Consider the following 27829-nt stretch of genomic DNA (forward strand, 5'->3'; position numbering starts at 1 on the left):
TCCCATACTGACAGCATTTGTGAAACTCATAAGACCAGCTAACAACGGGTGCCTGTTATCTATAGTTAGCTCCAAAGAGGATGCGATATTGATTAATAGTAAAAATCATATTCTCTGTTTTAACAACCACAATAAGAATTCACACTGGTATTTGTTATATGAGATATACGACTTACATACATTTAACATAAATTAAATTTAAGGCTATCAGATACTGGTTTGAATTTCTGGATGACATGAATATATTTGACCATATTAACGGGAAAAACTCTTCTTTAACTCTTCTTTACTTGGCTGCTCCCATTAAAGGTTTCCACAGTGGCCACCTCCAGCTCTCATGTCTTTTTGTCAGAGCCAGTGTTTGCAAGGTGTTACCGTCGTCATACACACCTTCCCTGTCACTCTTGCTGCTATCCTTTTTTTTACACATATCACCCCTGACACTCATTTCCACCCACTCTAACCTGCCAGCCCTCTCTTCTTCACCTCTCTGGTGCACTGTCATTACTTCACAGGGCTGACTGCATGTATTTAAGCTCACCCACCTTCACTACCTCAATAAGCAACATTTATATGAGATCAAAATAATAAAAGTATTAAGGTTAATGTCAGCGTCATTATATTTACATATTGCCAGTATTTTGGGCTTCAGAGTCGGTGCCTCAGTGATGCCCTGAGCTGAGTAGCTAAAACTTTTGAGGCGTTTGAAAACAGGCCCGTGATTGGCCAATTGGCAGTTCCCTTGGTTCAAACAGCCAACCCCAAAACGAGCGCGGCCATGTTGAATTGTCAGTTCTCTCAAAGAAGAGACAAAAGGTTAAAAAAAAAACTTCTGTGCCTTTGTCAAAAGTAGTGCCTACCAAGCTTAAACGAAAAGCCGATATACAGTTGAATCACGACACAGGCGGTAAGTTTGTAAGGGAAAGGTAGCATCTTTCTCTGACTAGTAGAGTTAAGCGTCACCGTTAGCGTATACTGCCTAGGCTAGAATCAGCGTGCTCGGATGGTTGAATGAAAGTGCTGAAGGGTGAGATGTAAACGGATGCAGATGCGGTTTCTTTGTAAACGACAGATATTTTGAAACAGTTTCTCACAAACCGGGGGGAAAAAAGACGCAGTCTTAGCTTGTTAGCTCGATGGCAAAGCCCACGTAGCTGTACGTGAAGTTTTAACGGCGCGTACACTCGTGTAAGTTAAAGTATTCTAGCTAACTTTGTTATCGATAGCAGTAACTTTATGGATAAACTAAACACATGTCGGTCACTGTTGTCTTTACTTTGTTGTTTAACATGGCTAACAATTGCACTGGCTAGCTAAGTGACCATAACACTGGCTGCTAAAATTCAAAACTGCTTGCAGCTGTTATTAAGTTTACACTGGTTGTTAGCCTCGGCATCAAAACAAAGGCAAAGTTGTCCGAATTAAAATGTTAACTCCACGTTTTTCAACCTCCTCATTTTACTTATATTTCCATAAATACTTGATAGACTTTCTTGCCATCTACCACCAGTCTTGTGGTGGCAGCATTATTTGTCACAATATAGCAAAGGTGAGCTTTGCCTTTGGTACACATCTGAAATGTATTTCGTTGATCTGGTCAGGTGCCTTTGAGTAATACCACTTTGAAACGCTCGTTATTTTTGTGCTCTTCTCTTATGACTAGCCTGTTAATGCTTAAAAAAAACCCAACCGTCATTGTTTATTTCTTGCAGGAAACCTGGACTACTTTTCTTGTGTATTGTTCATCATTTCCTTTAACATTTTGTAGGCTTCCATCTTGGCGTTTTGCTATAGGAGAATTGAAAACCGAAAAAAATGACCCCCAAAATTTAATGTAGCCTGCCAGTGCTTTAAAAAAATTGCAGGAATTGTAATTTTTTCAGACCACTATTAAGAACAATCCAGTATTAAACCCCAGCAGTACGAGTTATATACTTGAACATGAGAGCAGTTAGATATGTGATCAAGTTATCCATATTTTAATACTGCCCATTTTCAGTCAATGTGACAGTCAAACTCATACTCACAAGTGCACACTAAAAACACACACAAGTTTATTCTTTGGTCATATTAGTCACGCTATTTATATTGATTTCTCCTTTTTGGAGAGTTGTATTGTAAATAGGCAGAATTTACACACAAACTTCTTTTTATGAAGAGGTCTGAATGTTAGATTGTGTACACATGGTTTAAAAAGGATAGATAAGAGAAAAGGGTTTTATTTTTCTCATGTTTTAGTTTTGTAATACATGTGCACATTAAAATAGATCAGTGAAAAGGAACTAAGCTGAAATATTACAATACTGTGAGGAAAATCCAGTTAAGGTGTTGGACACATGGCGACAGCAAGAACCGCAAACCCAGCACCAATGGCTGGATTGAACAAACCAGCAAATGGGCAGCTCAGGGGACAGACCAAGACAGGTGGACAACAGTCTGAACTCCTGTCAAATGTCCAACATCCCAGTGCCCATAAAAGGACCAGCATACCTCAGAGCAGTGGAGGCATCAAGTAAGATACTGGTTTTAGTAATGTTTCTCTTCTACTTTGAAAACAGAAAAGTGTAGTTTTTTTCCTCACATAATCATTTTTTACAGCTTGTGCTTTAGAGAAAACCTACATGAGAACCCCATGGGAAAGTTCAGGACTTCTCACCAAATCTTCTAAACAGTCAAAGCCTTTTTTTAAATCCCTGCTATCAGCTTTATTTACCATTACACATGTCCTGACATGACTTAATAATTTAAGGTTTAACAGTAAGATGTTTTTGCTGTTGTGAGCACTTAGTACTTTGTTTGGAAGTTCATGAATTACAGAATTGTTAATTTTGTGCAGATCATGTACTTCACATTTGGGTTGTGTGCCTATGTGACAATTTTATAACATCCTCAGCATTCACACCAGGGCTAGCTGGGTGTTAAAAGCAAGATCCAAAATAAATTAACCAAAAGTGGATTTGCATTTAACGCTTATTTAGATGTTTGCCCACTTACCAAACAGGGACATGCATACAGGTGGAGGGCAAGTATCTGCCTACCCAAAGGAATATAATTTGAAATTGTTTTTAGTTCTTCATAACCAGTGGGCATCAAAAATAACCCTGGTTTCCAGAGTGCAGTTTTAAAGGCGTCAGCATGCTCTCTGTGCTCTTCAATATTATGGCCAGCAGCAGAACTGCTTTAGAATACAATAGGTTATTGTCATTGTACATGTAAATTTAAAAAACAAAACAAACTAGACTAGTAATACAGATATGGACAAGTAAAAGTTATTCTTTATATCTGGCTAATTTCTGCCATCTAGTTGAAACAATGAGTACTTCTAATAATTGGTTACTCCATTGTGTGGGTCTTAGAAGTTATAATATTAGCCTTGCATACATTAGTTTTAGTATTGCTGTGCTGCTTTGAAGTTGTTTTCACCAATGCTCGCCATAGAAATTACTACATTAAGCTGTTGTGTATTTTTAGTATATTAGGTCTTCATCTTTCCAAGTTGAGCCAAATTACACTGCTTAAAGCCCTTTTCCCTCTCTGAAGATTATGAAATAAAGAACTAAATGTTGCAGTGCTTATTTTAACATTTTGTTTTCTTTTTTTCACTTGATAATGGTCTGGGTCTTCCCTACAAAAATTGTACTCCTGATTACGACTAGGTTTGGTGATGACTGGAAGAAATGCCTGGAGCTTCCTCCAAAAGATACCAGGGTGAAAACTTCGGTAGGTGACTGCCGTTAGATGCAAGTATAGTTATACATACTTACTTAGACTCAGTGCATGCTGCCATCTAGTGCTGTAATCCTCAACCTCTGGATTGTTTTAAACAGTAAACTAAAATGATTGAGTTGTGTTCTCCAGGATGTGACATCCACCAAGGGAAATGAATTTGAAGACTACTGCTTAAAGCGAGAACTGCTTATGGGAATCTTTGAAATGGGATGGGAGAAACCTTCCCCTGTCCAGGTAAATAAAGTAGCCAGAACTCTGGTTCCTGTTTTTCTGGTGTTAATTTAGGTGTATAAATAGTTGCACCCTTTAACAGAATCCCATTACCTCCACTTTGCCGTGATACAGCCCCATGCCTCAGCCATATGCTTTGCGGGGAAGTTGTCCACAAATGGGAAAAACAGCAGGAGAAACGCTAATATGCGTCTACCAAACAGAAGAGAAGCATTTTTTATTAATTTACTCTGGAACAAGTTTTAATTTCAGTGAGTAGGAGGCTAAATGAGTCGAATCTCTAGTCATCCTGATTACATATAAGTATGAAGTGTTAAACATTGGTGTCACTTTGCACGTTTTTGACTCTTAGAGGAAACAGTAGGGGTGATCCTTTAGTCCTGTCTATTTACATTGCTTCATGCCCAATGAACCATGCCCATTTTTCTGAATCGACTTGTCTGTCTGCCAACAGGAGGAGAGCATCCCTATTGCCTTATCAGGACGAGATATTTTGGCAAGGGCTAAAAATGGAACGGGAAAAAGTGGTGCCTACCTCATTCCTCTCCTGGAGAGGATAGACCTTAAGAAGGATCATATCCAGGGTGAGTTTCTTCTAGGGCTGGGCTGATGGCTTACAGTCATGACAGTGTTGAGACAACCAACTACAGTTTAAGATGATGCCTGGTGGCTAGACAACAGTGGAAGAAAGTAGCGACAGACTGTACATGATTAGTGGCTTCACGGCGTATGAGTAGTGCATGAAAGTACCGTGCAGAATCAGTGGTCTGCAGCCCTACAGACTACTGAAAACTAAGTGAAGTGCAATAAAAGAAACTGAGACATGAGCTTGAATATATGACAGCCATGACTGAAAAGTAGAGATAATTTCATGAACTGTAGGGATGTTGTGCTCAAGCTGCACACATGCACACTTTGATCAGTGGTTCTTTTGTTGCTCTAAAACTAATGGAAAATATTGATAATATACTTATTATGATTGCTGCACTGCACTACTCCATCAATAGTTTTTCTGCTGCTGGAAACCTTTATTTTTTCTGCATTAATATCAGCCCTTATTGTATCTGTTTCCTTCCAGCCATAGTAATGGTGCCAACAAGAGAGCTGGCCCTGCAGATGAGCCAAATCAGCATTCAACTCAGCAAGCACCTGGGAGGAGTCAAGGTCATGGCTACAACGGGTGGGACAAACTTGAGGGATGACATCATGCGTCTTGATGAGACTGGTATTTAACATTTTAAGACAATTTAAAAAAAAGTTATTTTTATGGCTGCAACTGAATCTTTTTTTTTTTTTTTTAATATTGTTGAAGATATTTACTATTTTTTCCCCCAACATATAGTTAAATTTAAATTGCTTATCTGACTAATTGACTAGGTAGCAAATGTGTTCATATTTGAGGTTCAAATTGTTCCTTTATCTTGACTCTTGTTTGTTGGCTCTTAAGTCTCCAATGAATGTGGCCAGGAAGAGAGAAAGTTTGTAAGCTGGGCTTAAAGGGCAGAGAACACAATACAAATAACTTCGTTAGCTTTTACACTGAAACGTAGTCATATCTTAGACAAACTTATTTGGTGTGCACTTAATAATGGCTACTCTTCTCAGTATGTAAAACACAGGTGACATTCTTTCAAACTCACCTTTCTTTTATAAATGTGTATATTAGCATTTATATAGAATTGTAAATGTAGCTGAGTGACAGTAAATGGTAAAATGGCCTGTATTTGTATAGCGCTTTACTAGTCCCTAAGGACCCCAAAGTGCTTTACACATCCAGTGATCCACCCATTCACACACACATTCAAACACTGGTGATGGCAAGCTATATTGTAGCCACTGCCTAACACTGGTGGCACCGGGCCCTCTGACCACCACCAGTAGGCAACGGGTGAAGTGTCTTGCCCAAGGACACAACGACCGAGACTGTCCAAGCCGGGGCTCGAACCGGCAACCTTCCGATTACAAGAGGGATGTAAAAAAAAAAAAGGGATGTCGCGAACTCCTAACTCTTGAGCCACGATGGCTCCCAGTAACCATGGCAGTAATACTTTTCTTGGTAAAAAAAATGTTTTTTCATGCTTGCTTCTCCTGCAGTGCATGTAGTGATTGCCACACCAGGGAGGATACTGGACCTAATTAAGAAGGGTGTGGCAAAAGTGGACAAGACTCAAATGATGGTGATGGATGAAGTACGATTTGCTCTCTTTTTTTCTATATTGTTTATTGTTGACTCTTTTTTTTTTTTTTTAAAGTTTGTGGACATACTATTCCTTTTGATGTTTTACCTTCCCCCTCCCTTTATTCAGGCAGATAAGTTGCTCTCCCAGGACTTTGTGGTCCTGATCGAAAATATCATCAGTTTCATGCCAAAGGATCGTCAGATTTTGCTTTACTCTGCCACTTTTCCCATCAGTGTGCAAAAATTCATGGTAAGATGTCGAACATTAAATCTTCTGCATGAGTAAGAATTCACTTTGTTTGTACTCTCATTTAACGGTTTAAGTTGTTGTAAATTGTTTTGTGTAGAGTAAGCACATGAAGAAGCCTTATGAAATCAACCTGATGGAGGAACTCACACTGAAGGGTATCACTCAGTACTATGCCTATGTGACTGAAAGACAGAAGGTACACTGTCTTAACACGCTCTTCTCCAGGGTAAGTAATCAAAAATTCGATTAGTTTTGACTACGGGTGCAACAATATACAAAAATCACGGTTCAGTTCGATACTTTGGTGTCACGGTTTGATATTTTTTCAATACAAAAAAATGTTCATGCCTTTTTAATCAAAATTAGAAATATTTCTTTTAGCTCAAAAGTACAGTTTTCAAATTAGATGTTGCTGAAACAACAAAATAATAAAAGAAATCTATCTTATCAAGAAATCACTCATCTGTGGAAAAAAAGTTTATTACAGAGAAATCGCTCTTTCCAAAATCAAAACTATAATATACCCTTCTTGTGGGGTATATTCTTACCCCCAGCCCAGCATTAACTATGTTCTTAGCATTGTCAGTAGTTACAGGTATTATAGCATTTGGTCGCACTAACTTCCAATCTTTCACAGCTTCTGACAGATCTTTGGCTAAGTCGTCAGTTGTGTGACTTTCGATGATGCGTGTCTGTAAAACACTGCTTTTCATCTGCCATTCCAGATCAATGTAATGTGCAATGACGGTCAAGTAGCTCTGTGTAGCTCTTGAAGTCCAGCCGTCTGAGGTCAGAGCAACACCGGGTGCTGGTGACACTGCCGTCTCTAATTTGGCTTTTGTCTCCTTGCACAAAGCAGGAACTGCAGTATTGGTGAAATAGGTTCGTGAAGGAATATTGTATCGGGGCTCAAGTACTCTCAGCATTTCCTGAAACCCGGTGTTTTTATACAACAGAAAAGGGTCGCATGTCGACAGCATAAAAAAAAAATAGCAATTGTCCTGTCTATTTCTTTTGCCCTCTTAGAATCATGTGCTAACGGCTGTCTAAATGACTCGGGTAAAGTTTGTAGCATGTGTGCTTGTTGTTGTTTTTATCTGCTTCCACTTGTCTTTGCACTAGGGTTCTGTCTCGCTAGCTTGAGTGAATACATATGGGCGGCGTTCTGTGGATCTGCACTTGACAATGCATCCTAGGCAGAGTAGTCGAACGCAGATCCACTGAGCTCTCAACACAGACAGCATAATCAGAAGAAAAGTTGATAAAATAAATTAAAAAATTTTGTATTGTTCAATACATATGTGTACCGAACCGAAAGCACTGTATCAAATGGTTAAAAAAAGATACATGTATTGTTGCACCCCTAGTTTTGACCAACCATTTGTGCTATCCAGTCTTTAAGTCTGACGTCATTAACCCTTTCTGGGTCCAAAGTCAAACACTGTGGCGTCACTAAGAGTTACAAACTGTCTAAATTTCCTCTTTCATCTTTAATAAAATGATCAGTGTGGCTGCACTAATAGGTGTAACAATTAAGTTTAACATCCAGGCATCCATAAAAACAGAATTTATGAAATGTAAGAGTTAGAAGTTGGCAGGGAGTTTGCTCACTAGTTTCCATCTAAACATGACATACCATGTTCTGCCTTAGGGATTTCTGAAAAAACAAAACATTTTTTCACTTCTGAGATAAATGAAGACAGGAAACTAAACAGCAGCAGTGATGTTTGCAGGGTTACTGAAGTTGGGCTAGCTGATATATAATGGTGTGCTACATGGTGGCTAGCTACGCAGCTATGGTTGGCATAATATGAACATCAGTAAGCTGATGAACCCTAACTTATTCCCTACTCGATAAAAGTTAATGCGAGGGTTCCCGATGGTTAGGGACAAATTCAGTTCCATAGCAGGATCCTTTAAATGGACCAAACTTCAGTCAGGAGAACAACTGAGACAATCCAGCCACAATACGAGGTTAGTCATTAATTTACCGCGTGGGCTGGGCTGTAGGTACATCGTAAGGTTTTAAAAATTGAGCTTTAAAATGAATAGTTGTAAAAAAAAAAAAAAAAAAATGAGTGGGGCCAACAGTGATCACTGCCTTTTTTTTCTTCTTTTTTTTAGTGCTTGTTCAGATTGAATAGAACAAGATACAAAGTATTAAAACATGTAAAAAAAACACAACAGCCTGAATAAATGAAGAGCAGTTTGGACCTGGAAGCGCAGTTAATACTCATCACTTAAAGACTGGATTGCTGCACCATTAAGAAGAGAAACTGCCCCCTTGGGGTGATAGCGTTTTTTTGTGTTGTATGACATGTGTTGTGGTCGAAGATATTAATAGGAAAATATGCAAAAATAAATTGAAAAAACTAAGAAGACAGGTTTGGGCATCCCTTGTCAGAATACTGTGACCATCCAGGTGAGATGAAATTACAAATGAGGCATTTCATAAAAAAGAAAAAGACACATTCTCATGTCTTTTATGAAAGTATTCATGAAATCAGTCTTTCACTGCCATACAAAATATTGCTAGCTTGCCCAGTAACCAACATATTCATCATTCATATTCATTTTTTACACCTGGAGGCTGACTGGAAAGTCAGCAGTGGCATGCAATGATTTAGCCTGTGGACCATTATGAGGTATAGAGTAAATATTACTGGCTCCTACATTGTGTTCATGCAGTACTGACCCTAGTAAAAAAAACAATGGTTTGTTTGTTGTTGTTGTTTTTTTTAGTTGAAGTTACACCAGTGTTGCTTCACACATGATCATGTAATGCATTTACCTTTTGATTTTCTGTTGCTCTTCATTGTCTCTGACCTGAGGACCACTGAACAAATCCTTCTTTTTTGGGGGGGAGGGGGTGTATGTCCTCCTTTCTTCCTTCCTTCCTTAACTATTCACAGTAATGGAAATTTTGACTCAGCCTTTGCGTGCCACTGTGCCTGTAACGTGTATTTGAATTCACACTTTTTTTATTAGATTAAGTAAAGAGGAAAATGTATTTATGTATTTAAATTTACACTTAAAGCTAATAAAACAAAAATACAACACAATGTAAACACAGCTTCCAACAAAACAGTTTTGTTCATATTTTGTGAAATAACCCTTCATTCTGTATTTTTCTCTTCCAGCTCCAGATCAATCAGTCTATCATCTTCTGTAACTCCACTCAGAGAGTTGAGCTTCTTGCAAAGAAAATCACTCAACTTGGTTATTCATGCTTCTACATTCATGCAAAGATGATGCAGGAGTACAGAAACCGTGTGTTCCATGACTTCAGAAATGGATTGTGCAGAAACCTAGTCTGCACAGGTAGGTGAAGAGTTTTTGCATTTGAAAAATGTGAAGTGGAAGAACGAATGTTCACTGGGTTGAGTAAGCACGTGTTTTCTTGTAGACCTCTTCACTCGGGGAATTGACATCCAGGCTGTAAACGTGGTTATTAATTTTGACTTCCCCAAAAATGCAGAGACCTACCTCCACCGCATTGGCAGATCAGGTAACCTGTCGTGTTGTCAATACGTTAGGTTTGCAGCTACTGTTTGTAATACCACTGCTAATACAAGCTTGACATCATGTTGTTTTTCCACAGGGCGTTTTGGTCACTTGGGTCTGGCTATCAACCTCATAACTTCAGATGATCGCTACAATTTGAAGAATATTGAGGACCAGCTGGTTACTGACATTAAGCCCATACCCAGCAGCATTGACAAGAGCCTGTATGTTGCAGAGTTTCACTCTGTTGACGCAGAAGATGGTGGTGAAGAGACGGCATGAAACTAAGGACTGCACAAATCAATGGTCAGTTCCTTGAATGGCTCAAACTGAAGCATTACTGAAAAATAAATCTCTAAGAGTCAAAAGTTTGGTTTATAAATAAAACAAGATGGGCTGTTTGCTGCCCTTTGGTTGCTCAGGACTAGGTTGTTGCAACCGTGTAAACACAGCTTTTAATTGCATTTGTCAGTTAATCTACATCAAAATGTTATTCAGGGTTCATGCTCGGCCTTGAACGCGGCTGCTGAAAAGCTGTTTGATCTGTGCCCAGTGAGTCTTCACTGCCCTATTCTGCGTTTCCAGTATTATGATTGTGAGGTGAATTCATCAGCAAGGAATAGCTTAAAAAGTATATCATGTACAGGTGAAACCAGGGAGAATATTCTTGCTTGCTGTGTTCTGAACCATAAGAAGAGTACATATATAGGGGTATTTTAGGTTTAGAATGTAGTGCATCTGAACACTCTTCCTGAAGCAACCTTTTTAATTGATTAGTTAATCTTCATGAAAGAGGATATAAAGCTTTACAAGATTTAAAGGTGAAGGGGTTACAGAGCAGTCAGCATAGATTTGGACAGAGCTGATCTGCACACAGGGCCAGCTATCTGCTCTGTGGGTTTACTACAGTAGTGACACATTGACATGGTTGGAACTGGAGATTATAATTTTATTCCTGGCTTTTTTCTTTTGTTTTGCAGAACAAACATGGTGCCTGGCATTTGTCACACAATACTGGCTACACATCACACAAGATTCAAAGTGAAGATTTTCTTTCTGCTCCAAACTCCCTCAAAATAATATTTTTGTACATTTTTCATTTCCAGTTTGAGTTTACTAGTAAACTGTTGTCCCACAGAAAATTCCCAGTTGAGCTTGGACAGTGATTTCTATCAGTGTGGCAGACTACACTGCTAGAAATCACTGCCCATGTGATTTGAGCTAAGGTTGAAAGATCTCACCAAATTCAGCCACTATTGAAAGAAGATGGAAATTATCTGCTTTTGGTGCTTTGTTGTAAGAATAAAACCGTAACCAAAGGTGAACTCGGTGGATTGTGCCAACTGTGAACTACAATGTTTGTGTCCACATCCTGCTGAAATGCATTTGAGCCAGTGACATAAAGAAAAACTGCAACTTTGGTCACCTACGTTTGGTCATTTCTTATACTGTCTGTGATAATTATGACATGCTCAGTATTATGATGTATTTTATTGGTTTAAAAAAAAAAAAAAGGCCTATTTGAAGGTCACCAACCCCAAATTAATTTGATGCATGGTCTGCAGTATTGAATTAAGTAATCTGGTATTTTATTACACATTTGCTACAACATTACACACATTATTTTTTTTTTCCTCTCCCCAACTTCCTTATTTCTGTCAGCTAGAACCGATGTGGCCATTCTTACTTGACCCTTCTCATTAGCACTTTTACCCTCACAAGCTGTCTCCCGGGGTTTCTTTTTGTAACACTGAGACAAACTGTGTGGAAAATACAATGAAATCAGCACCAGTAATCCTTTCATTCTTGTTATCACCATTTCATTAACATTTAGATGATTGGGCAGAAAATCTGAATGGTGTGACCAGTTCTTGCCTTTACAGATGAAGTTTCTGCCCCTTGGTTTACTAAAGATATTTGCATTAATTGTGAGACGCACCTAATATTTTGGAATATAGTACACAAAGACACCAAAGAAGAGCATGAGTTGGAACAAACAAACTTCATAAACCAAAATGACTTCTTTCCTCTGACGAACCTTTAAAAAGGGCTGCTGTGCTGCTGCAGTGCACAAAACCTAACACCCGTTTCTTATGATAAACATTACACTTTTTCCATGTACTCTAGTACTACTAACCTATGTAAAGAGTTGTATCAATGACACTTGTCGTTTCAATAAAGCCTGGAACAAAATACAGGAATCCAGGAAAGAAGTAGTATGCCTTTTAAGGCATGGTAGTCAACAGTATTTCTCAGACCTTGAGGTTCAATCTAAATTGATTCAATTTTATATAGTGCCGTATTAGAACAACAGCTGTTTCAAAGTGCTAAACTAGATAACACAGTCTCTCTATTTAATGGTTGATTTAGACTTTGCTGTGACCTTGTCCTGATTTTTTTTCACCAATAGTACAAACAGTTGTGAGTTCTAATAGCAAGTTTCAATAAAGTTGCGCTTACTAATAAATGCATTTCTTGTAGCACATGTCACATATCAGTAGTCATAACTACATTAATGACTTTGAACTATTTGACATCAGGGATTGGTTTGTATATAGAACTTTTCTACTCTAGTGGAGCATTCAAAGTGTTTTAAACAGCATGCCTCATTCACCCATTCATACCGCAACTTTGTTTCTATGGCAAAGTGCTTTGTAGCATTCACACAAATTTACATGCCAATGAATGTATCATTGGGTCATCATCTATTTAAAATATGCATTTATGTATGTTTGTTTCTCTTTCTGACTTTCACATTAGTGTTAAGCACCCAGGGAGGGGACAAATTTTTGTCATGGGCATCTGTATTTTTCTTCCAGTGTGTCTGAACTAGTAATTGGACTCATGTGGATTTGGTTACTGGTTTAGAACAGCGATCCTTTGTTTTATTCTTAGAAGAAAATTATCTCTATGGCTTGATGAAGCATGTTTTTCTTGACTATATTTATTTTTTAAAATCAGGTGTCGCAATGCTAATTCCAAGCAGATAAAAAGTTCAAGTGATTGCACTCCATAGCTGCACTTTCTATCTGTTATTTTAAATTTCATGAATGATTGCATTTTGGTGTAAGTCTGATCCATGTAACCTAATATTTCTTTCTAAGACAGAATCCAAGTCAAACCATAAATCTGTCTTTTATTTGCCTAAAATGCAGTATAACATTTCATTATTTACATTTTAGTTAGAACCTGTTTGAATAACCCTGTCCACTGGGAGATGATCCCATTCTTTTTGAAAAATACACAAAACCCGTATTCTCATATTCGTATAATTAATATATTTTTGTTCCTCGCACATAATTGTGTGTCACTCCTGTTCGCTCCGTACCCTTGGAATGTCTTTCAGTGCAAGGCCGAATTATGCGAATGTTCAGTAAATGAATCTAATGATACGTCACTACAAAAGGGTTGTCCTATCTTCAGCCAATTGTTGCCGGCATGAGATGCACATGAGCCAATGCACAGATGAGTGGGCGGACCCTTGACAACTACGGTCACTGACGTTGTCGTGAACTTTACCGGTGTTGAACTACCCCTGGACCCAAACCGTCACCGTAAGTAGGTAAACCGCAGAAAGAAAGGGGGTGTTTTGTCGTTTGGGGGCAGGGGGGTGTTTCATGGCGTTACTCTGTCTTGCGTCGTAAATCTAGTTACCGCTCTATTCACATATGGGCGAATAGATCTCGTGGTCAATTCCACATGGCTACCTAGCCAACCAGTTAGCTAACCAACCTCTGCTAGCTCGCTTTAGCATTCATAGGTTAAATGCTGCTAGTGAATAGTTTTGTCAGCTGGTGGCTTAAATCCATATGTGGCTTAACTAACAAATAACCAACTGCAGTACAACATGTCTTACTATCAGGTTATACTGTTTTTATTGTATTTAAAATCTCGAGAGTCTTAACTAAATTGGGCCTTAGCTGAAACCAACATGCTGCACCAATGCTTCAGTGAGGGTAGCGGTGTTGATGGTAGCTGAAGTCATGTGAGCAAATGCTTTAAGAGCTCCGTGTTACTAAAGCTCTTACAGATATACTGTATGAAGCATGGGTAACAGATCTCTAAGCAGAATATGCGCGTGTATGTATTTGTGTATTTACCTCACAGGATATGCAGGTCATATATGTCCAAATTTAATTTTTGACCATTTCTACAAGATCAGTTTAACAGTTAGTAATCTGAATGCAAATATGCAGCTTTTATTGCTGTTTCGAAACAATAATGTATTTATACACTGCCTGTCTCTCTCAATAGGCTGTTACCATCTAAAACTATGGGCAGTGTGTTGGCTGCCGCCTCCCCCAGTCCAGCCCCAGCTGTAGCTGGAAGTGGACAAGGGGTGCCAGGCTTGGTGTCGGTCCCTCCTGGGTTCACTATGCCCTCAGTGTCTTCCGTCCCTCCAGCAGCTGGATCTGACCAGCCGACGGCAGATGCACAAGCCTCTCTCCCAAATCCAGGATCATATGACGAATGTCACCGCAAATGTAAAGGTCTGGAAATGAGGCGCTCTCTCTTTCTTCATTTGTTTTTCAACTTTTGCATCATAATTATGCTGTTGTATCATTGTATCAAGTGTCATTGTTAAGCAGTGTTGTTCTCCCTTCTTTGTTTCAGAGGTGTTTCCACTTCAGATGGAAGGGGTGCGGTTAGTGGTCAACAAAGGCTTGAGTAACCACTTCCAGGTCAGCCATACTGTTACCCTCAGCACCCTGGGTGATTCTGGTTATCGATTTGGTGCTACCTATGTAGGCAGTAAACAGACTGGGCCAGCAGAGGTAATGCTCTCTTTGTTTTCTTTTTTTGCCTTTGCCTTAACATACTACTGATGTGATTCTGACTGTTGTGTGTAAATCTTTGTAATGTTCACAGAATTGAATGTTAATTCCATAAATACATCAACATTTCATTTAAAATGCATGAATATTATTGAGGTCGCGGTTATTTGTCACGAATAATCATTAGAACAAAATTGTCTTTTTTTTTTTTGCACTGTCATGTAAATGTAGCATAGCTTACATACCTTACATTCCTTATGTACAATGCTTTGCAAAAAATAAGTCACCTAGATTCAGTGCATCTTTTAGAAGGCAAAATAGAAAACTTACCAAAGTGTAAGATAAAATCACAGCAAACAGGACACTCTTTGCATTTGTATATTGTGCTAAATTCCTGTTAATTAAATCTTTTTAAATTAAATAAAGTGTTTATTCACCTCTTTGAGGTTCCACACCCTCCCACCCCACTTCTTAAAGATGGAAACCACCACCCCGGTTAGCCAGTCCAGAAGTACCACCCCTGACCCCTGCAGATGCGTGTCAACTAAGACAGCCCTACAACTGAACCTTTGGCCCGCTGTCCCAGGGTAACCCTATCCCAGGGTTAACTGTTCCCTTTATATTCTACTCATAGGGGTCTTGTGAATCGCTCTTTGTCCAGTGTCTCACCCAGGACTAATTTTCTATGGGAGACCCTACCAGGCGGCAAAAGCCCCTGGACAACACAGCTCCTGGGATCCCTGGGATTGCATTTTATATGCAAACAGTAAAAGATCTTGTCTGTCACTGTGACTTGAGTGATCTGTGCATAATCATTTTTTTTTATCAATTTCTTTGAAAAAATTACAATATATGTTGAATGCATGTGGAAACTAACTGTAGAAGTTCACATACAGTAGAGCAATAGCAATATTATATGCATCAGAAATTCATCTAGAGCACCAAAATGTGGCCACATAACCTAAAAACTAACTAGTTGATTTGGATTATTGAGCCAAAGTAGTGTCACCTTAAATGCCTGTCTCAAAAATTTAGGGGACCTCATGATAGTTCACTAATTTAGTGGGATGCTGAGATACGCTACAATGAGGCCTACAGTGACATTCATAAATATCTTGAGTATAGTTGTGGATATTGACATCAAAAACAACCGGCTATAATACACTGAATGTTTCAAGACCATTAGGAAATGTTGGTCTGTGAACGTGATAGGTCTTTTTATGGAATGTGAAATCTGTTTTTGTCGTGCAAAACAATTGGACAAAAGCCCCTTTTCCATTAACTTCGACTAACTTCAACTTGGATCGACTGGGTTTTCATTACAATTCAGTACTACCTAACACGCGTGGTTGTCGTCATAGCAATGCGTCCAAGTGTCCCGCAGAGTAATTAACGTGACACAAACACTACGAAAAAGGTGGACGTTGTGGCAAGAATATACCTTTTGCTCAGTCTGTGCCTTTTCTTCGGACTCAGGGATCACCGCATTGTCTTTTGTAGCCATTTTCCTCATTGGTGGGTTTCAAAAATGGTGTTAATGATATGCCTTCATGACTCATCGAGTGACGCTACTGACCAGCCAATCAGTGGCATGCAGTCTGACGACGTCACATTTTAGTACCTGATCGAAAAGTACCTGATACCAAGTACTTTTACTAAATGGAAAAACTGATTGAAGTTGTTCCGAGTAGGTACTAATGGAAAAGGGGCTTAAATGACATATTATTAGTGTGTTTGACATTTAGTGTATTATTAAAGTTCAAAACTTTCAAAAACACCTGGTTGGATTGTTTTTCTTCACATTTTCACAGCCCCAAATTCTGTATTATTGATGTTGACTGCCATTTTATACAGCCGTTGACATAGTTTTCAAAAGCTGACAGTGAAGTGCTCTTCTCTCTAGTCATTCCCAGTGATGGTTGGAGATATGGACAACACCGGCAGTCTGAATGCGCAGGTCATCCACCATCTTACAACAGCTGTACGCTCCAAAATAGCCATACAGGTATGTAGACATGTGATAGCATTTAGATGTGATCCTTTAGAATTTTTATTAAGCATTTCAGTGAATGTTTTGTTGTCCTTTCAGTATTTTATATTTTCTGTTTATTATTTATTGGCAGACTCAGCAGCATAAGTTTGTGAACTGGCAGTGTGACATGGAGTATCGAGGAGAGGACTTCACATCTGCTGTGACGCTCGGAAATCCAGATGTACTTGTTGGATCTGGTATGATAAAGATTAGTTTGATCAGTTATCCTTTATTTATTGAAGGAAAAAGTCACATTGAAATTAAAATCTCTTTTCCAAGAGAGGCCTAGACAAAACTGTAGCAGAAGTTGCAACAAAAAAAAGTAAAAAATGTGCTGCAAAAAGAAATACAAAAATATTATTCTTAATAATGAATATGAAACCTGATGCATATAGTTCAATAAACAAAGGTCCAAAAGGAAGATTTTTTTTATAGCAAAATAATAAATTGAGCATCATTGGGCCTTTCGTGCTTTCGTGTGTCAGTAAAACACTTTCCAGATGTTCTGTCAGAACCACAGCTGATGTGACTGAATTTCAGCTTGCTGCTGAGTTGAATTGTGTGATGTCTGAGAAGCAAAGCATCAACCTAATGATCTAATAAACATTAATGGAAACCAGGGGGCGCCTGAGGTCCATGAATGAGTGCTGCCTCACCTACAGAAAGTAATACATTGCTAGTACAGTCTATGTGTCCAAACTGTGACTCCTGGAAGAACTTCTCATTTCTTAAAATACTACTACTATAGTCTGTCATGTATTCACAACCATTGATAATAAAACCCAGCTCGACAGCAACTTAAAAAAAACTAGTGAACTACACAGGAGGGATTATAACAGCTGTTAATGAAAAGCTAGGAGTGCTTATAGACTATAAACATCCTCTGTGGGCGCTGGTTTAGCTCAGTGCGTTGAGCAGGCAATCACATGACCTGCAGCCCTTTGCCACATGTTCTGCCCCTGCTTTCCTGTCTTCTTTTCACTGTATCTATCAAATAGAAGCTGAAAAAAGGCCCCAAAAATATAAACAAAAACAAAACAAAATAAAAACATCCTCTGTAAACAGAAGTACTATGTTTAGTTCAAACATTTTTTATAGCTTACTATGAGAGCCACTGCAGATGGGGACGAATCAAAGGACTAAAATGCACACACGGATAGGTACTGGCAAAAAAATATGGGCACTGCTGCTTTTTTCTTTTTAGTACAATACTTGGTGCTACTTATACATTTCTACTTTTCTCAACAAAATAATTGTGGGAAATATTAGACAATGAATGCACTTCTTCTGACTTAAACATGAAAAAAGTAATATTAAAGTATACATTTGAATGAAAGAGGAATTAGAAAATATAAAAAAAAGTGTACAATGGAAATGTGTCTCAAAAGAAAATATAATCTGTATTTGTAATAGATGCTTTTTACTGCTGCAGGCATTTTGGTGGCCCACTATCTTCAGTCTATTACTCCAGCACTGACTCTCGGTGGAGAGCTTGTGTATCACAGGAGACCAGGGGAGGAAGGAGCGGTCACCTCTCTATTGGGCAGGTACACAGGTAAAATCGCTCTTTAAGATTCACATTCTGCACTGCAAGAGTACTTTGTGCTAAAATTTATATATTTTATCATGAAGCTTTAAGGGCATTGTAAAATGTGAGCTATCTAAGAGATGGATTAGTAATTCCCCCTCCCCCTCCCCCTGCCTTTTTTAAAACTCCACAGGTGAAAACTATGTTGCTACGTTGACTTTGGGAGGAGCAGGAGCTCATGCTACATACTATCACAAAGCCAATGATCAGGTACCTAACTTCAGTTAAATTGTGTTGCTATACTACTCAGGTCACACTACACTTGCGTAAAGCCTCACAGTGGATCTGAGGATTTCATCTTGGGCATGTGGAAGTTTGGCCTCCTGAGGCCATCACTGACACAATGCCAAACCTGTCATGATTTTGCGGGCAACATAACCACCTGTAACTGTCTTTAACAGTAATGGTTAAAATGTTTTGTAGCTCAAACGAAAAAAACACAACAAAAAGATTCTCTTCTTTCATCCAATGCATAGCCAAAGTCTAGAGAATCATGAGGGACTTTTACAAGAAAATCCCTGTAACTTGCAAATGTACTTTAGATAAGCAATGGCTTCTTTCTCCTGAGCACATAATACATTTTTACAATAAAAATGTCAAAAACACAAGCAGCCAGAGCGATTGATCAATTCACAACCATATTTTAACATCAGAGACAATTTGCTTCTGATGGTCAAAGATTATGAATGTTGGTAAAATTTTGCAAAGAGTGTTGATGAGACTCGATTGTGGGTTTGACTGCTGCACATTGGAGTCTGGATAAACTGAGGGTTTGTTTGCAAAAATCACAGGTGAAGTAAATCCTGTGTTGTTCTGTGTTGTCCTTAAAATGACACATTTGGCGTGAACAGTTTGCAGTGTTGGAATCCTAGCAAAACAGTATTTTGGGGTTGTTTTGATTTTCTACTCCACATTCAGTGGAAACTGGCCTTAACTCTGATGTGAGTAACAACATCTAAATTCTGGAATATATTCTTTGCAAGTCTGCTGATTTTGGCTTTGAAAATATTTTGCACACGTGCAATGTGCATATGGGTACTTTAATATTGAATTAACAGACTTAATGTTACATGTACTTTAAATTTCTTCTTTCACAGTTGCAGGTAGGAGTTGAATTTGAAGCCAACACGAGGATGCAAGACACAACCACATCCTTTGGTTACCAGTTGGACCTCCCCAAAGCAAACTTGCTCTTTAAAGGTAAATACTGTACACAAGTTGTAACTATCAGTAAGAACTAGAGATGGACCGATCTGATATTATGTATCGGTATCGGTCCGATACTGACGTAAATTACTGGATCGGATATCGGAGAGAAATAAAAAATGTAATCCAATCCATTAAATATCAAAAAAGCACCTCACAAAACTTGGGACATGGCGTAACTCGGCTCATAACCGTAGCACTTCGCAGCAGTATACATCACGTGATAGAGCGGCTGTGTGTATTTGGAGCCTCACTACCAAACCAGCATTTCATCTCAAGGAAGTTATCCCAGAGAGAAGTAAAGCAAGTGTGTAAGTTCATCTCTGAATATTTGTAAAGCATTCCCACGTTAAGCTTAACAACCGATATATGGAGCGACTGCCTCTTCTCTCTCCTTCCCTCTCCTGCTGCTACTTCAATCGTGAAACTGCTTAATCATCAGCTGATCGGCTTTTCTGTCGCGAGCCCGTCTCTATTCTTTGTTTTTGGCCCACTTTGCACGAGAAAGAGGAAACCAGCGGCTGAACAACAGCAGCACATTTAAGCTTGATAAGCTGTTGTTAGAATTTATTTAATATTACTTTCTAGACCAGGATCCTTTTCTACGTAGCTGATGGCTGGTAACTGTGCATGGGCGGCTCTAGCAAAGTTTAGCCAGGGGGGCCGATAGGGCATGAAAAGGGGGCACAAAGACATACTTTTCTTTCTTATTCTCACTTAAAATGTCTAGCTTTTAATAAATAATTATCTGAATCTTACACCCAAAGTTTTAATCTGATGTAAAATGTATAGAAGTCCATTACTGTATATAGTAACTGTTAAGTCTAATATACCCTAGTAAGCTATAGTACTTTTTCCTTTGGGAAAGTACCATCTGTGAATTCTGCAATTCTGTTGAAGAAAGATGTTGAATCTATTTAATTATTCTTGAAAAATAATTTATTTCTGTGCATTTTTTTTCACAAAATGCAGCAAGATATTAAAAAAACAGTTTTATTGATTAAAAAACACTATCGGATTCACATCGGTATCGGCAGATATCCAAATTTATGATATCGGTATCGGGCAGAAAAAAGTGGTATCGTGCCATCTCTAGTAAGAACATTACCAAAAAAAGGGAAGCAAACATTTCCTTTTCAAAATTCATCACTTCTATGTTCTCTTCTGCAGGAACAGTTGACAGTAATTGGGTGGTTGGAGCAACTCTTGAGAAAAAGCTCTTGCCGCTGCCTCTTACACTGGCCCTCGGGGCTTTCCTCAACCATCGTAAGAACAAATTCCAGTGTGGCTTTGGTGTCACGATTGGCTAGAGGTTCGGGGGCTGCTTGGAACCAGCCCATAGGCCACAGTTTGGACCGGCACAGAGACACACAGGAAACCTGGACTAAGTTTTAAAAATTGGATTGAGAGACTCTCTTATAACTGTGATTTCTGAGGCAGACAGAGAGACAAAAATGACTCAAGGAGCCAGGACTGGCCAAGCCATGCCTACATACTGTAGCACAAATGTCTTTCCTTCATGGTGTGTTGGATGTACCCAGAGTCTAGAGAGATGTATATCAGAGGGGATCATGTGACGCATGACAACATGTGATGTGAAAATCAAAGTAAGTGGTGAGACATAATATATGGTGGTTATGTATAAATTGAAATAAATGTGACTACTTTTTGTACATTTGCCTTTGTCATTGTTTATAAAATACAACATGTATACCTGGATTATGTGTATCACATGAGCTGCAATACATTCATGAAAGGGGGTTCTTTGAGTCTGTGAGTGATATGCTGGGTTTATGGTACTTTAGTGAGTTGTCTTCATCCAGCTTAAAATAAATTTAGCAAAGCTATGGTTACATTTTTAGGCTGAAATCATATTTTTGTTGCTAACTTTAGACTTTAATTTTGGAATAATTTTTATGGAAATAAGAATATTCAGTGATGAAACTACAGAGGATCCTACAGTTTTGTGGAAAAAAAATGTTACTATTTGTGTATATTGCTGTATGATAAAATAGGCAAGAATTTCTAGTAGACTCACCATAAGTTAAGCATATAACTGATTTTACATCATTGCTTTGTGAAGTAAGGCATGTTAATTTTTTTTAATACTTAAAAAAATACAGTCTTCAAATCTACAACTAATATAAGTTGTTTTCTAGAATTCTTCACTTATGCTAAAAACAAACAAACATTGGTATTACCTGCATTCTTTAGTCATAGTCTGCTCCTTTACCAGACTAAAACTTGAACTGGAACAACTTTAATGCTATTTAGTGGAATCTGGTGAAGCATGCAGTGCGATGTTCTTGTACCTGGAGAGAAAACTGTTAGATCAGCGGTCCCCAACCTTTTTTGCGCCACGGACCGGTTTATGCCTGACATTATTTTCATGGACCGGCCTTTAAGGTGTAAGATAAATACAGCAAAATAAAACTAGTACCGGTACCGAAAAAAAGATTTATTCATAACACACGTGAAAAGACCCAGGAAACAGAGTTTTTGGTAAAAACGATAACAAAATAACACTGAAAACCGATAAAAACCCTGAAAACCATACATTTCACACCTGAGCCTCAACTCTCGCGGTCCGGTACCAAACGACTCACAGGTTGGGGACCGCTGTGTTAGATGACTACATGTATGAGTTCATTAATAATAGGCACATTAAAAGAGAAAGTGTACTTTAAGTAATGGAAGTAAAATGTCAAACCTTAATACAGTGGGGCAAAAAAGTATTTAGTCAGCCACCGATTGTGCAAGTTCCCCCACTTAAAATGATGACAGAGGTCAGTAATTTGCACCAGAGGTACACTTCAACTGTGAGAGACAGAATGTGAAAAAAAAATCCATGAATTCACATGGTAGGATTTGTAAAGAATTTATTCGTAAATCAGGGTGGAAAATAAGTATTTGGTCACCTCAAACAAGGAAAATCCCTGGCTCTCACAGACCTGTAACGTCTTCTGTAAGAAGCTTTTCTGTCCCCCACTCGTTACCTGTATGAATGGCACCTGTTTGACCTCATCATCTGTATAAAAGACACCTGTCCACAGCCTCAACCAGTCAGACTCCAAACTCCGCCATGGCCAAGACCAAAGAGCTTTCGAAGGACACCAGGAAAAGAATTGTAGACCTGCACCAGACTGGGAAGAGTGAATCTACAATAGGCAAGCAGCTTGGTGTGAAAAAATCAACTGTGGGAGCAATCATCAGAAAATGGAAGATATACAAGACCACTGATAATCTCCCTCGATCTGGGGCTCCACGCAAGATCTCATCCCGTGGGGTCAAAATGATCATGAGAACGGTGAGTAAAGATCCCAGAACCACACGGGGGGACCTGGTGAATGACCTGCAGAGAGCTGGGACCAAAGTAACAAAGGTCACCATCAGTAACACACTACAACGGCAGGGAATCAAATCCCGCAGTGCCAGACGTGTTCCGCTGCTGAAGCCAGTGCATGTCCAGGCCCGTCTGAAGTTTGCCAGAGAGCACATGGATGATACAGCAGAGGATTGGGAGAATGTCATGTGGTCAGATGAAACCAAAGTAGAACTTTTTGGTATAAACTCAACTCGTCGTGTTTGGAGGAAGAAGAATACTGAGTTGCATCCCAAGAACACCATACCTACTGTGAAGCATGGGGGTGGAAACATCATGCTATGGGGCTGTTTTTCTGCCAAGGGGACAGGACGACTGATCCGTGTTAAGGACAGAATGAATGGGGCCAAGTATCGTGAGATTTTGAGCCAAAACCTCCTTCCATCAGTGAGAACTTTGAAGATGAAACGAGGCTGGGTCTTCCAACATGACAATGATCCAAAACACACCGCCCGGGCAACAAAGGAGTGGCTCCGTAAGAAGCATTTGAAAGTCCTGGAGTGGCCTAGCCAGTCTCCAGACCTCAACCCCATAGAAAATCTGTGGCGGGAGTTGAAAGTCCGTGTTGCTCGGCGACAGCCCCAAAACATCACTGCTCTTGAGAAGATCTGCATGGAGGAATGGGCCAAAATACCAGCTACTGTGTGTGCAAACCTGGTAAAGACCTATAGTAAACGTTTGACCTCTGTTATTGCCAACAAAGGTTATGTTACAAAGTATTGAGTTGTATTTTTGTTATTGACCAAATACTTATTTTCCACCCTGATTTACGAATAAATTCTTTACAAATCCTACCATGTGAATTCATGGATTTTTTTTTCACATTCTGTCTCTCACAGTTGAAGTGTACCTCTGGTGCAAATTACTGACCTCTGTCATCATTTTAAGTGGGGGAACTTGCACAATCGGTGGCTGACTAAATACTTTTTTGCCCCACTGTAGTTCATGTTCCTTAATAAACTAATCAATTGAACTACAGTGGGTAAAATAAGTATTAAACACGTTGCCAATTTTATTTAGTAAATGTATTTCTATAAGTGGTATTGATATAAAAGATTTTAGCAGCTGTTAGTAACAACCCATCCGATCCATACATGCAAAGAAATCAAGCCATGGATGCCCATATGTTATGTGTAATAATGTGAAATGTCACAGAGAAAAAGGATTGCACACATAAAGTCAAGTCAAGTGGCTTTATTGTCATTTCAACCATGTTCAGTGGTACAGTACACAGTGAAGCGAGACAACGTTCCTCCAAGACCAAGTGCAAGTGTGCAAAAAAAATTACAAAAACAGTGGAACACCAGACAGAACAGAACCGTCCAGACACAAGACCGTGCAATGACAACAATGACAGTGGGTTGTGCAAAAAAAACCTGAGCATTTTGCAAAAAGTAACTTGATGTATGAAGGTATGGGTGTGTGTCAGTCCAGTCACTGAGTGTTCAGGAGTCTCAGGGCTTGGGGGGAAGAAAGTGTTTTGCAGTCTGGCAGTGATGGCTGGAATACCAGAAGGCAGCAGGGTGAAGAGTGTGTGTGAGGGGCAGTGTTAGTCAAGTTACTTGAAAAAAGTAATCTGTTACTAATTACTGATTACTTCCCCCAAAAAGTAATCCCGTTACTTTACTGGTTACTTATTTTCAAAAGTAATTAATTACTTAGTTACTTAGTTAGTTTTTTAAAACACGATTTACAACCTGAATAGGTAATAAAGCAATAGATCTTTCAGCCCAATTCTATTTTTTTCAGCATAATCCATCATACAAAATGTAATCAAATGGAAAAGTCTCTTTTTAAAACTTGTTTTATTAGTTTTAATCTTTTAACTTTATGCATGAAGCAAAAATTTAATTACATGCAACATTCTCTGACTGGAAGAAATTTGTTTAACATTTAAACCTATTTTCTGCACATTCCAGCACATAAAATAATTTTTTTTGTGTTTACACTCAGTCTTTCAAATAGATGCAAGTAAAACAGAGCAGAAAATAAATAAAATCAAAGACTCAGCGGTCCTGTTGCTCTATTTTCACCTGTATAGCAGGAGTGGGACAGGTGGAGGTTTGCCCTGGTGCAGGTGTGCCGCAACGGTCAGTGGAAGAATCTGCGAGTTTGTGAATTTCCCATTCCATGGTAGCGCACTCGGTGCTTGCTCGGAAGTTAAGGGATTTTTTCACTGTAAAAAGAAGTTTTCTTCCCACGCAGTGAACAGCGGACGCTAATGTTTTCGTCACTTTTTACGGAATCAAACTCAAAGTAAGGTCAGTACTTCCACGCTTTAAATGCTGTACACTCATACTCTCTCCCGCACTCGATATATTATGCATTGTTGATCTGCACACAGCTGTTGCCATGAACGTCGCACTCGGTTACGTCACTGCCATGAGACACTCTTGCAAAAAAATCACGGTTTTAGTAACGCAGTGTGCTTACGGGAAGGTAACAGTAATCTAATTACATTTTTTGCAATAGTAATCCCTTACTTTACTCGTTACTTTAAAAAGTAATCAGATTACAGTAACGCGTTATTGCCCATCTCTGGTCATGATATCGGTTTGGATATGTGGTGAGAGGGAAATATGAAGATGAAACCAAGAGATGTCGTTACTGAATCATCAGAGCTGAACAGGTGATGGAGAAGCAGGTTTATCTTTTAGGTGACATGAATGAGTTGAAGGGAAGTTATAAACTGTTTCTGAGAAATAACGACAGGATCCTTTTCTAAGTACCTGACTGCTGCTAACTGTGCAGCGGCAGGTCTAGCAAAGTTTTGCCAGGGGGCCAGGTATGGCATTAACAGGGAAAGGGGGGGGGGGGGGGGGGGGGGGGGGGGGTGGCGGAATACTTTTCTGTCTTATTCTCATTAAAAATGTCTAGTTTTTAACAAATAATTATCTGAATCTTACAACCAAAGTTTTTATCTGACATAAAATGCATAGAAATCATACATATACCAACAAGACAGTGTACATCACTGTCACAACAGCGTCTGTTTTCATTCAAAGGCTTTATGGCTTTTCCCATAATACCTGGTCTCCAGTCAAAATGCCTGGGATGATTTTTTGTCCCAGTCCAGCGCTGTTCCATACTATCTTCCATCTTATACTTATGTGAAAAGAAAGTAATTTTTCTTCTAAGGTTTAATGTATAGAATAGAATAGAATAGAATTCAACTTTATTGTCATTGCACATGTCACAGGTACAAGGCAACAAAATGCAGTTTGCATCCATCCAGAAGTGCTTTAGTCATGATACAAATATATTACAATATATATTAGCAATAATATAGATATGTTAGTATATTACAGAAACGGGTCTATTATGGTATGTTATAATGTACACGGTATGAAGGTATGTTATGAATATGCTATAACTATAAGTATGTACAGGCTGTAGTGAGTACAAGCTATGTACAAGCTATGAACAGGATATAAATATGAAAAACTATACAGAAATATGAGATATACAGCTATACAGAAATGTGAACTATGCAGGTTATAAACAGTTGTAGAATTAAAAATTATCGTGTTGTACAGAATGATTATTTACACAGAATTATACAGTAGTGCAGTTAAGATATGTGAGATATGTGGATAGTTTCTACAGAGGCTATATAAAGTTCTAGTGGTTGAGAGTGGTGGTTTAGTCCATGTTATTATTGTGTGTTTGAGGGTACAGTTGTCCATTGTGTGTGTGTGTGTAGGTGGTTGTGGGTGTGTATGTCCAGTCCATGTGTTTAACGTGGGTCAGATGTCAGGAGGCAGAGTTCAGGAGTCTGACAGCTGCGGGGAAGAAGCTGTTCCAGTACCTGGTGGTCTTAGTCCGGAGGCTCCTGCAGCGCCTCCCAGAGGGCAGGAGGGTGAAGGGTCCATGTGATGGGTGACTGGGGTCTTTGATGATTTTCCCAGCCCTTTTCAGACACTGCTTCCTGTAGATGTCCTTTATGGCAGGAAGTGGTGCTCCGGCGATGCGCTGGGCAGTTTTCACAACCCTCTGCAACGCCTTCCGGTCCGAGGCAGAGCAGCTCCCGTACCAGACTGTTATACAGTTGGTCAGGATGCTCTCGATGGTGCAGCGATAGAAGTTCACCAGGATGTCTGAGGACAGGTGGTTCTTCCTCAGAGTCCTCAAGAAGAAGAGGCGCTGGTGAGCCTTCTTGACCAGCTTGGAGCAGTTGGTCGTCCAGATGAGATCCTCAGAGATGTGAACACCAGGAACTTGAAGCTGCTCACACGTTCCACAGCCATCCCCTTAAAATAGTAAATTATTAAAAGAGCACGATCGGTAAGGGTATGTGATACTAGCTGGTACTGGAGGAGAACAGGAGCAAAGTAAGGAAAGCAAATCTATTTTGGTTAGCTTTGATAAAGTCAAAATTAAAAGAAGTACCATGACACTCAGAGGATCGATGTGAAATTAAAAAATATGCAAATTTTGTATGAAGCACATGAGTGATAACTGTTCTGTTTTAAGTTTTGTTTCTTATAGCACAGATTGGATCACAGTGGGGAAAACTGAGTTTCAAATGTGAAGTTGATGTTAACATACAGGTTTGTTTCTAGGCAGTTCCGAGGATGCAAGCTCTGGGTGGAGCCAGGAGTTCAAAAGATTTAATATGATACTTAAACTGATTTTATTTCTTTAACACAGGTTTGCAGGCCCGGAGCAAATATACTCAAGAGGAGAATTGCTGAGGTGTTCTGAGAAATAATATTATTAACCTTTTTCTTCTCTTTTAATTTCCTAATTATGGTTTTGTTTGACACATGGAAAAATTGTCAAAAAGAGTGAGTGAGTGTTTTAGGTCTAATGTGGAACAATGGATTATATGATCATTTTGTGACTTTTCGGGTGTTTGATAATTTAGGTACGGTAAATCTTGGCAGAAATCATTATTTTCATGCTTAAGCTAAAGGATTAAAATAAACTGAATCCTTTTTAGAAGATAAAATG

The 27829-nt window shown here is 39.0% G+C and overlaps 2 protein-coding genes across 8 annotated transcripts; both read left to right on the plus strand.

The window, feature by feature from the left end:
* Window positions 1–747: 747 nt before the first annotated feature.
* ddx61 (DEAD (Asp-Glu-Ala-Asp) box helicase 61) lies at window positions 748–11314 on the plus strand. 5 transcript variants are annotated; one of them, XM_006808186.2, is made up of 13 exons: window positions 748–907; window positions 1713–2512; window positions 3657–3720; window positions 3859–3963; window positions 4415–4544; window positions 5039–5185; window positions 6055–6149; window positions 6267–6389; window positions 6487–6615; window positions 9530–9710; window positions 9796–9897; window positions 9991–10199; window positions 10874–11314. In XM_006808186.2, the coding sequence occupies exons 2-12, from the start codon at window positions 2337–2339 to the stop codon at window positions 10173–10175; spliced, it is 1437 nt and encodes a 478-aa protein (XP_006808249.1). In that variant the 5' UTR covers window positions 748–907; window positions 1713–2336; the 3' UTR covers window positions 10176–10199; window positions 10874–11314. The 5 variants fall into 5 exon arrangements, with proteins under 5 accessions (XP_006808249.1, XP_006808250.1, XP_006808251.1 ...); XM_006808187.2 differs by having other exon boundaries at window positions 1769–2512; XM_006808188.2 differs by having other exon boundaries at window positions 753–816.
* Window positions 11315–13269: 1955 nt separating this feature from the next.
* On the plus strand, window positions 13270–21167 carry tomm40 (translocase of outer mitochondrial membrane 40 homolog (yeast)). 3 transcript variants are annotated; one of them, XM_006808192.3, is made up of 9 exons: window positions 13270–13455; window positions 14148–14383; window positions 14508–14668; window positions 16572–16673; window positions 16792–16897; window positions 18133–18255; window positions 18422–18498; window positions 19386–19488; window positions 20665–21167. In XM_006808192.3, the coding sequence occupies exons 2-9, from the start codon at window positions 14167–14169 to the stop codon at window positions 20802–20804; spliced, it is 1029 nt and encodes a 342-aa protein (XP_006808255.1). In that variant the 5' UTR covers window positions 13270–13455; window positions 14148–14166; the 3' UTR covers window positions 20805–21167. The 3 variants fall into 3 exon arrangements, with proteins under 3 accessions (XP_006808255.1, XP_006808257.1, XP_006808256.1); XM_006808194.3 differs by having other exon boundaries at window positions 13270–13451; XM_006808193.3 differs by having other exon boundaries at window positions 13272–13447.
* Window positions 21168–27829: the final 6662 nt, after the last annotated feature.

Source organism: Neolamprologus brichardi, chromosome 11 (assembly GCF_056152115.1).
Source record: "Neolamprologus brichardi isolate AB-2024 chromosome 11, ASM5615211v1, whole genome shotgun sequence".
NCBI lineage: Eukaryota > Metazoa > Chordata > Actinopteri > Cichliformes > Cichlidae > Neolamprologus > Neolamprologus brichardi.